The 11636-nt window shown below is 35.8% G+C and overlaps 1 protein-coding gene across 1 annotated transcript in view; it reads right to left on the minus strand.

Annotated features, from left to right (window-relative positions):
• Window positions 1–1276: 1276 nt before the first annotated feature.
• LOC306756737 (gamma-glutamyl hydrolase) overlaps window positions 1277–11636 on the minus strand; it is a gene marked incomplete at both ends in the record, with an annotated part of 12110 nt that continues 1750 nt past the window's right edge. The window contains 8 exons of the mRNA XM_079241578.1: window positions 1277–1398; window positions 2791–2928; window positions 3259–3349; window positions 5412–5518; window positions 7328–7466; window positions 7614–7698; window positions 8085–8135; window positions 10531–10645. Of these exons, the coding sequence (XP_079097704.1) occupies window positions 1277–1398; window positions 2791–2928; window positions 3259–3349; window positions 5412–5518; window positions 7328–7466; window positions 7614–7698; window positions 8085–8135; window positions 10531–10645 (848 nt within the window). The remainder of the gene's footprint in view (window positions 1399–2790; window positions 2929–3258; window positions 3350–5411; window positions 5519–7327; window positions 7467–7613; window positions 7699–8084; window positions 8136–10530; window positions 10646–11636) is intronic.

An 11636-nucleotide genomic window follows, 5' to 3' on the forward strand; every position in this document is an offset into this window, starting at 1 on the left:
AACAAATTCTTTTTTATCTATTTTCACTTGAATACATGAATAATTCTTGCACTTTAACTCCAGAAATAATGTCCACACTTCAAACTGCTTTTGGAAATAGTAGAATAGTGGAAATAGTAATAGAAAAACAGACAAATTGAATTACAAGTTAAAAAAGCCAAAATTTGATAGTATAGGGTTGAGTTACTGTCCATGTCATTGGTAACATTCAAGCGACATTCAAGCAACGCCTTGCTTATTTCGACATTACAGTGCATAGCCACATTCTGCACATTTCAAAACCATGGCTTCGTAGTAAAAGACTGCAGCAGCAGGTATCAGACTGGACTGCTTGCAGTCCATACATGTCTCACACTGACAATGTGTGATGCATTATGAAACGCAGGATAAGTGATTGAATGAGTGTTAAGCCAGTGAAACTTCATATCAACTGAGAGTGAGAGAGTTCCATTTTCAAAGTTTCAATGAAATGACTATTGTTAGAAGGAAAGGAGATGTAGGACAGTGGTAGCATGAGTTTGTTTCAGCTCTTTTCAGAACATGTTGCAAGAATCAATGTTCACTTAAGAAAATATTTTGTTAAAAAATAACCATGTTTCTCAGTCCGACCATGAAATCTTATTTTTGTAGTGTATTTAAGTGAACATAGGTTGAAAAGAATTTTCAAGTCATTGTATTCAGATTTTGAGATAAGATCATTTAATACAATATCCCAATCTTGTGTGGAACTGGGGTTTGTAAGGTCTTGGAGTCAAACACAGATAGCGACACCAAGCATTTGAGAATATGGACCCTAAACAACTAGTGTGATCGTACAGCCATGGACATACCTGACGCTACAGTGAAGTCTGCTCTCTATAGTTTAATGGAAAGAGTCAGCTACATAGCTTTAAGCTAATATCTGACTGACTGTATGAAGATTTCATTTTCTAAAAGTGAAAAAAGATAAAAGCATCAGCATAAACATAATTATTCTTTAGAGATACAAAATACTGCAATCTAATATTATTTTGGCCTGTAGATTAAAACCTAAAGATGGCAGTTAATGTGTTAAACAGATAGTGTCAACTAAAAATAAATTCAATTTCACATCCTATTGGCACTGTATCCATCAGTTTGGTTTAAATGTTTTTCTCCTACACTTTGGCTTTTTTCTTCTATTATCTATAAAGCATTGTTTTGTAATTCTGCATTTACTTAAAGTTTCCTCCAACAGGTTTGATTTTAGACCATGTGTGACCAGACAGAGGTGGTTGTATTTCATCCTGAATGTTCATCAATCAAAGTAATAATTCTGCACAAAGACAGTGTTGATGCCTCTGTAGACAGGGAGGAAGTTGTAAATGAGAGCTCTTTCTTCCTCAGCAGGGCTGGAGAAATAGTGCTGGTTCTTCATGGCTGAGAAGAGAGAGATACAACTGAATGTAGCTTACTTTTACATTTCACTGCAGATTTAGATTTAGAGATTTAGCAGATTTAGTGCTATCATTGGATCAAGTGAAGGATGCACTATCTGAGTATCTTTGTACACTATCCACTGTTTTATAGTACGGGTAAATACTTTAGTCAGTGTTTGACATCCAAACCACATTAGTTTCCAGACAATTATACAAGTTCCTGGTGGTCACAATAATGTTTAGAATGTGCAGTAGGCCAAATTCACACATCTGATATTTTGGGTGTTTTTTTTAAACCTCATTTTGCAATGTGTTTAGCATATTATATTAACATATTAGATCTTTCTGAAATTCTCCAAAAGTTTGGTGTATTAACTTTGTGTATCCCATGTACCAAAAACCAACTGTCAAAAATATGCATAATAAAATAATTGTATAGGTAATCAAACTGTAATATATGCAAGCGTAAAACTTATTCTAAATAAGTCTAAACATTTCATATATATAAAAAAAATGAATATCCTTTAAACCCTTTGAATTAATGTATATATAATTAATTTATATGGAGTGTACTATACATGTTTTACACATCAACTAAGCTTCAAACAACCTCTATTAAAAATCTGATTGACTTATTATTTATTGTTTGTTTAGCTTTTGTTCTTTATTCAATGTTAATTAGAATATTTCTTGCACAAAGTGTCAACCAAAACATCAACTTAAAAACAATATACGAATTAGCTCTTAAGAATTAACTCACTTTCCCATTGGATTTAATGGGAAAGTGTGTCCAAACTTTTGACTGTTATGTATGTTATCTTTCATTCTGAGGCATGAGAGAGCCCAAAAATGATTTATTTAGCCATTACAAAAAAAAAAAAGAAAAAAGAAAAAAAGAAAAATCGTGATTATGTTGATGTCATCAATCACATCAGTTTCTTAAAGGCAAAAAAGTAAAAACATAACCAAACTGTAGTTTGTAAATTTATAATTATTTTTTAATCAATGGCAAAAATATTTACTGTTGATTTGATTAATGATCTTATTATTCTATGAACTTATTTCCCAAAAAGTCTTGAGGGCAGGTGAAAAAAAAAAGGAAACAACTTCTAATACTAGTTTTAATTCATTTCAGACAGTAAATCATTCGCGCAGGAGTAAAAGAAGAAATATTTTCCTTTGACTTGAGAGTAATGTTGTAATTTCTGAAAGTTATAATGTCATTTCTGTTATAAATGACCACACTGAGTAGACGTCTGTTGTACAGTTTCCTAAAGATTAAAATCTCCACGTGTTCAGTCATTTCACACAGGAAACATAATGAAGGAAAAAAAAAACCATAATTCTGCTGTGACTAGCTGATAAAGGCAATAACACAATCCAATATTTTTACCTTCAGAGACAAAGAAGTTGGCAGTGTGGAAGCTGGCTCTTACAGCATTGACAGAGTGAACCATTCCTGGCTTGTCTATCCACTCAAAGGGGCTTTTTTCTGGATGCCACTGCACGGCATAAAATGGGTATTTGTAGGCTGAAAGATAGCAGAAACACTGTCTCAGCAAACACTTTGAAAGCTTATTATTCCTACTATTTATTATATTGTTATCATTGTTCTTTCCCCCTCAAAAAAAAGGAAGAAATATGCTCTTGTGAACATAATTTCTGTCAGAAAAACATTTAATTGTAAGGTAGTGGCGCCATCTAGAGTATAGCAGTCCAATTACATTAATCCATCCACCCATCCATTTTTTTATACCTGCTAAATCAAATTTAAGTTTTTGGTTTTTTTTTTTTGGTGGTGGTGGTGGGGGGAAATGGCACCATGAAATGGTGCTATAGAACAGCCAGTGAAGAATGATACCTTCCATGGTGGAGATGAACTCTTTCTTTCCATCACTGTTTGTGGACAGGACTTTGTAAAACCTCCTCAGCTTGGCATTCCGGCTGAAGTTCTGTTCAGAAACAAAGATTTTACAGTGATTTAGATGCTGCAGCCCAAAACCGTGTTGGGGAAATATATTGTACAAATTTTCATTATTATTCTTCATGCTGGAACTATATATACAGAAATACAATGAGGATTTTAGGTTCTAAACAACCTGCTTTACTCAAGCAGAAAATATAAAACAAAAGATTTGAATTCAAGCTCAATGCATCAGGTACCTGCTTTCACTTTCATTACTTCTGGCCTGGGCTTGTCACGGCGTCTATACATGCTAGATGATACTAACTGACATTAACATTTTCATTTTTTTGAGACCATACACTCTCAAAAATAGAGGTACAAGATAGGGACATTTCTGTACCTATAGGTACATTTTAAAGAAAGGTTCTCTCAAAAGTACAATACTGGTCTTTAAGAGACCAGAAGCACACCTTCAGAGTACAAAAAAGGGTTCAAAGTGACATAAAGTACAAATTTGTACCATTTTAACCATAAGGGTACCTGCAGCATTGAAAAATGTTTGTCGTGACAAAAACTGTTGTTAGCAGCAGTGCTTTAAGTGGGCCGGTATGCAGCGGTACGCAGTACCGGCACTTTTAAATTCTATCCTTTTGCGTACCGGGACTATTTTTTACAGCGTATGGTGCATACTGGGACTTTTACCAGCTTTTCTTCAGCAGTCAGTATACCCCCCTACGACTTCACCACATATTACAACTGATATTTGATGAGTTTATTTTAAAAAATTTTAATAAGTCGCCTCAAAAGAAATGTATTGTTAAGTCCGGTTTAGACGCACAACACTTGCTGGAGCCCACAATGTCAGTGTTTTGAGTTTTTGAAGATTATTTCTAGATTAAAGATAAGATAATATTGCTAAGTGGCATGGACCAAGCCTAATGCTGGGAAAAACATAAAAAACGTAACTTGATAAGGTGAGGTTGAACTTGATAAGGTACAAAAGTAGACCAGAACTGAAGGGTACAGAAATGTCTCTCAAAAGAGTACACCCCCAGCGACAAGCATTTGTACCTTTTTGGGTACAAGCTGGTACCTCTATTTTTGAGTGTGTACTTAACTTTAACATTGTGATAATACAAGGTGAAGTAGCGCTCAAAGGGGCATGGTGGTCATGTGGAAAGGGTAGGCCTTGTAAACTTAAGTTCATAGGTTCAAGCTCCATCTATGCCTCCAAAGCTCAAATCAGTAATAAATTTGATCCATATGTATATTAACCGTTAGGGAGCAAAATGTATATATCAGCTTAGTGTAGCCAAGTTTATCATCCAAATCCTGCATGAAGCTGGTGGTTGCTAGCCAACATATGTCCTTGTTCTCATTACATTGTGTCCTAGTCTTAGCCGCCTATATGTAATTTTTTATTCACAATGTAAGTTAAAGACAATCTAAAAATATAGCTGTGGCAATAACAGAATTTTGAGACAAAGGCTGACACATATTTTTTAAACACCCCATACAATGCAAGATTCACTTTCTAAAGGTCTATAACAATTGTGATGTATGAACCCAAAAACAAGAAATTCTATTACATCTCACTACTTTACTCTTTAACGAAGATATGCTCAAAATGGGAGAGTCTGAGATCTTTCCCTTTGGTACCTCAAAAAGAGAAATAACTATTTCCCCCTGGGTAGTAGATATTGCCATTGATGCCACCACTAATGAACATTTTTATGTTTAGACACAGAAACAGTCTATTCTCAGTAATGTAACTTTTAGAATGGCTAAAACTAAGGACCAAGGCTAAATTTGGGATAACATACTTTGAAAACAATGTTGTTGGACTTCTGACACTCATTTAAAAATTGTTGAAAAAATATATTATATGGAAAGTTTAGCAAAATAATGTAAAGATATGCTTTGCTATTAGATATTTTTAATGCTGCCATCAGAGGAAAATTTACTCTACCTCTCAAGTTGTGCTAAAAACTTAAAATGCTTCTCACAATTCCACCATCATTACCACAAGAGCCTCCTTGTTTGAGATACGTTGGTGCCTTTTGACAAAAAAGGCCTGAAAAAATGAAATGAAGAGATGTAATAAATACCTGCATTGAAAGACTCCAGCTGTGGAAATTGGAAGTGATGTTTTCATCAGCCAGAGACTGCAGCAGATCTTTGGGAAAACTCCGGAACAAACGGCTGGACTGCGCACCTACAAGGGAAAGACATGAGTGATGTTCAGATGAGAAAACACACATCACAGCCTAGAAGATATAACACTTCTGTCACTGAGTGAAAAGTGGAGAACGTCCTGAGTGGGTTGTTAGTAACTCAGCCTCTTTGGGAGGAAACCCAAGCAGGCAGTTGGTGAAAAAACGCATAAAGGCAACAAAAGCTACATGGGGTTTTAAGCCTAAAAATTTGACAGATCTAAACGCTTGTCAAACAATTTGGCTCTTAATTGGTGAAATCAGGCATTTGGTCCGGGTTGGGCCTTTGTGTATAAAGTTTGAAAATACTTTCGGTATTCTAGCTTTCTGCCACAGCCCAAAGAAATGCATGCAAGTTGAGTTTTGATTCTAAACTAACCACCCCTCATTTAGTTGTAGGTGGAAAATTTCAAAAGATGGACTGTTATGAAGACAAGACTCTACTGGTACTAATCATTGTTGCGTTGGGACTTGGGTGCAGTTTTCAGGCAGACCAACAGAGAGCCCGAGCGCTTAGGAGTTAAAATGTTTAATAATAGTTTTTCTTAGTTTTGTCTTCAGGATGCTTGAAATAAAGAAACCTGAACTTTTTCTTGCATTCTAGCTTATGCACGCACCGCGATCACAATGCTACTGAACCAAATCAGAGTAGTAAAATCCCCACTACAGGAATATTCCTGTTTGCATTGTTATCAGCCATTTGGCTTGATCCAATTTTTTTAAAGCATAAAGTCTGGTTCAAGTACAAATAATAAATAAAAACATGGCAAAGTGCATTGTTTTTGTCTTTTTAGAAGTCTGGATGGAAGTACCTGTGGCCACCACATAGATTATATTACTGTTCTTCATTCTGGGTGGAATCATACGTCTGTCCAGGAAACAAAATCAAACTCTAAATCTGTCTTTAGGCCCATTTATGTTCTATTCAAAAGCATACAGAGCTTTTTTCCCCTCTTCTGCCTTCTCTATGAGCATGATTTGGTGTGTTTTTTTGGGGCCCTTGTGGATGTGTACCCTGACAGAGTAAATGTTGTAGTACCACCAAAACCCACAGGCGCAGCGTTGAGTAGTGTAGATGATGTACAACCATGAAAGGAACAATGAAGAAGAAGCTGCAATCTATTGACAAAGCTGAACAGTTTACTGTGGCTCCTCTTTTTCACGTCTCTCCCTGAGAATATACAATTATCACGACGGCCTCTACTGTCAGCCTTTTTTCTATTCACAGCAACATCGAGCCTTATATTAGGGACTGGACTTGTTGGGACTGGTGGGTGAGGGTGGGAGGGGGGCTTTTGTGTGCTTTATCTGTGTGTGTGAGGGAAGCATTAAATTATTAAGGGTTTATTTTTCAATTTGGTTAGGTTGTATGCTTGGGTATGTGAACCCTTTTTTTTAAATCTATTTTTTGTTGTAATTATTTAAATTTATGTAATTTGATGATTTTAATCCCTGTTGTCAACATGTGAAGCGCTTTGGGCTACTCCTCGGTATGAAAAGTGCTCAATAAATAAATTGGATTTAATATTGTCTAAAAACGAGGTGGAAACTCAGAGGTAAGCTCTGAACTCTGCGCTGCCTTCTGGAGTATCACCAAACAACCACGCCAACGTAAGACATGCATGTACAATAAAAGCAGTGTTTAAAACTGGCATACCTATTTACACATGTAAAGGGAGCAGAAATTTTTTAATTTAAAAACCATCATTTTGTGTCCTCTACTATTGCAATACTAATATACTCGTGCTGTCGTCATGTATTTTTCCATTCTGCTGGCTGCAGTGTGTTACGATAACCATTCTGATAAATACCTTGAGTGAGTTTGAGAGGCAGAGCTACGGCCTTGGTGTCAGTGAGAGTAAGCAGGTTTTTATTGGCTGTGAAGACAGAGAGCTGCTGGAAGCCCTGGCAAGTTCCCCAAATTGGGAAGTAGTCTCCATCATCATTTGCCTGCAGAGGATCAAATAGTAAGCAAGACACATATAATGATAAAGGTGTAAGTCCCCTTATTAGGGTACTTTTTACTGCAACTGTGAAAAAGGTATCCACGAGGGACGACTTGATCTTGGCAGTCACTTGTTCACTTAAATGTCGTACCCTCAGAGCCAAGTTGTAGAAGATCTTGGCAGCTCGACTGAACTGTGATGTTTGAATGTCTACGTCTCCTCCTGGCAGCAGCAACCTGAGGAAACACTTCAATGTTAAAGTGTGATAAACATGGTTGTATTTTACAGAACATATGGAACAAATAGGTATTTTTGTATTAAACTCTTTAAATGACATGGTAATAATGTGTTTGGTTTGTAACCAGTCTGATGCGGAAGGACTGCTGTGTTGCAAAACGGGGATCTTATCTTCTCAAAGAGTGTGAGTGTCTGATCTTGAAAACCAACCTGATATACTCTGTTATGTCTGAACAAACACTACTGGCACAGCAGAGAGGAAGAGAGAGAAGCCTATGATGTGATCATGTTGAAATATTCAAGAAGTTCTGCTTTTACGCATAAACCAATAGCAGGGAGAACAAATGATCTAATATACAGAGAGGAAAGCTGCATGCGGACTCACCCATTTATTGAGTTGAAGATCTCGACATATTCTTCTTCTGTGCGGTTGATTCTGATGAGCAAAAGAGGCACAAAAAGACACTGTTTATTAGGGCTTTGACGATATGCTTTTGTCCCAATTCGATTCAGATGTTTTTGGTGCCGATTTGTTTTAAATTGTAATTCTCACAGTTCTTAAATATTGCTGATTTTTGGAGGTTAAAAACAAACAAAAGATGTATAAAACTTTTTTTTGCTCGTTATTTTTCTTGATTTCAGATAGGAATAAACAACACAATAGCCAGACCATCATTCTGCTGCTATATATGCCCAAGAAGACAAGTACAAAGATAAAAAAAAAAAAAAACAATATAAATGACAAAAATGTTATAGTGGATTCATTTTATTTATTTGAAAAAAAATGTTTTAATTTTTTTTAAAACTAAATCTATTTTAAAATTGTGAAGCAAAAAATCCCAGTTTTCCATTTTTCGATTCAATTTCCCCACCTCTTTCTGCATACTACGTCAACCATTTGCATCATTGGCCATTTAAAAAAAAAAACATGAAGCTTCTCAATTCTTTGAGACATTAAATAAAATTATTTACAATTCCAATTAACACAAACAGTGATTATTTTATAACAGGCTATAAAATCCTGAAGAAAATAGCTATGTTTACACTGCAGGCCCAAGTCCAGCTTTTTTGCCCATTTGTGTGTGTGTGTGTGTGTGTATGACCCATTTCTGATTTTTTTTATGACAGTCAAAACAGCACAAATTAGATTTTTTTTTTTTTTTCATAATCTGGCCGAGGCCATTTTCATTTGTCATCAGATATATATCTGATGTTTTCCATGCTGCTGTTCAAATGGTCAAGTCATATTTCATCCACATTTTACATCATGGACTTAAAACATTGCAACTCTGCACTGAAGGAGGAAGGTCACCACCTGATCAGATGTCAGCAAAGGATGAAACAATTTTAGAACCAGAATTTTATCATCCCTTCTTCTGCACATGTGTGTCAGTTCAGAGCTGTGAATCATAATGTCAAAATCCATGTGAAAAAATATGATCTTAGCAAAAAATAGAATTAGATTATGAAGAGCTGCAGTGTTAGCGTCGCCACAGAGTGCCTGCAGAGGCTCTGTTCACATCTCTCTACATGAGGCTCCATGATCTTACTATCTGTCAGGTGTGTCAAGTGAAAAGCGTGCATTTGCAAGTTCCTTCCCATCTGCTCTGTCCTGATATGTTGTTGTTTGTCCATTCTTGGATGTGTTATACTGGCAGACATTTAGCTGTGCCGGGACACTGCCTCAATGATGATAAAATGTAGTCTGATTCTGAGTGATGACGGACATGTGATTGGTTAAGTGTTCAGCTCTTTCATAATCATTCCTGTAGGACACCAGTGAAGAGTATCATATCTTCAATTAAGTCAATACACAACATTTTCTATGAATATTTTGAATAATCTTAGCAGTGTGTGGCTCATAACTGTTTTAGCTACAACACTGATTGTATTACATGTTGATGGGTGAGAAATGCAGCAAGCCTTTTTGTCTAAGCTAGTTTTTCCTAAGGGAGAGAAATAAAATGACATTTTACTATTGACATTCCCCAAAACATGTCAAATGTTTAGCTGATATTTGGCACAGGAATACTGGTGAATGTCTGATGGGAGTGTGAATCCTTCTTTACTGCTGACTCTTAATCAGGCTGGAAGTGAGGAAAAGATGTTAAGGGTGAGGATAGTCCTTTAACGGAGGGAATAATGTTTGGCTGTGGAAGAAGGATCCACTTAAAAATCGATCTGAACATCTACACAGAAAGAGTCCACACACCAGGTGCGTGTACCTCCACCTACTGCTGATGTTTGTCAACATATAAATGGCATGCGTACATGGAGACCAGAACATAACTGTTTTAGTGAAATGAAATAAAATAACATGAAAAAAACTGATTAATCTCTAAAGAGAAATGGTGAATTCTACATCATTAGTAGTGTGGTGATGGATAAAACTACCAGACATGTGGATTTTACGTGACAGTGTGGGCTATTGCATCACCCTATAATCTCAGATATGGAGGAGATAATCTCCTAATCACAGGGGTGACAGTTGTACAGATTATATCCCAATCATAGGGGTGGTGATGACACGACATGTCCAGGTGAACCATAGAATTCTACTCTACCATTTATGGACCCTATTTTTTTATTCAGGAAATTTCTATAAACATTAAAATAAAATAACATTATCTGTCTAAATAACATTATACTCTGCTGTCACAGAGTGGATTTGATGGTAATGATGTCATAGCAAATAAGATACTACGCAGAGAGATGTGTTACTCTGAGGCTTGGGAGTCAGAATAATACATTAATAAAAAGTTGAAACTAACTGATTTCAAGTTGATATAAACTTTTCCTATTTCAAAGTTTTAATCATTTTCTTGTCTTACCGAACAGGTACAACCCTGGCCCCAGCACTCTCGATGTATTTGACATAAGAGGCAGCAATATAAGAAGAGCCACGAGCAAACTTGTCATCTGAGAGATTTTCTTGTGCCAATACACCTAAAAAAAAAAAAAGAAAGAACTTGTGAAGTTGCTTAAATACAAAGACATTCAATATATGTAGAGACTAAGAGAGAGAAGAAGTTCAAAGGGAAGTTGCTGTTTCACATCAACTTCAATTCTGTCTAGACGGGAAAAGAAAAGGACAAACACAAAGATCATTTACGCCACCAGTAGCCAAAATGTATTATCCTCTAGAAGAGGCCAGTGTTTATTTAAACAAATAAGTCCATGAGTTTCTAAAATCTAAACATTTGTTTTTATTGTAATTTGCTAAAAATAGAAAAAAAAAAAAAAAGCTTGTTATGTTTAAGACAACAAATACTTTATTCTAGAGCACTAAGTGGAACATCAGTTCATCAACTGTAAATCTATGACTAATATTTTAACTTCGGTTGGATTCTGATGAAAGTCATCAGATCAAAATGAATCCCATGATAAAAAAACGTGATGAAGTGAAAACTACAATACTTTCTCTGTCCCTGTGCATGGCTAGGAGACAGGAATGCTCAGTGTGCTACAGAACAGTACATCGCAGTTTAGGTAAAAAAACAAAACAAAAAACAAACAGATAAATCACCAAAGTGCTGCAAGTTTATGGTATTACTTCATTATCTGCCTGGGTATCTGTTGTAGGACAAATCAACAAAACAAGTTGTTGTCAGCAGCAGTCAGAGACATGAAACTTAGACTTTTCCACACTGCAAATGAAACACACAGCATGACCCCGCCCACATCTGGCCCTTGCAGTCAGAACCAGATCACAAGAGAAAGAAAACCCTGTTAAGACACAAATTACTTCATGTAGTTTACAAGCTGGCCTTTTATAAAATAAAACTTCCACGAATAAAGGATTATGTTAGATATTAAGACACTGAATGAAAATAGAACCTCAACAACCTCCCTTAGTACACTGAGAAAAACAACTCATAGAATTTACTTAAAAAAATCCTCATAACAATTTGCACAAGAAATGTTTAAATAATTTTTT

This window comes from Telmatherina bonti, assembly GCF_933228915.1.
Source record: "Telmatherina bonti genome assembly, chromosome: 6".
Lineage (NCBI taxonomy): Eukaryota > Metazoa > Chordata > Actinopteri > Atheriniformes > Telmatherinidae > Telmatherina > Telmatherina bonti.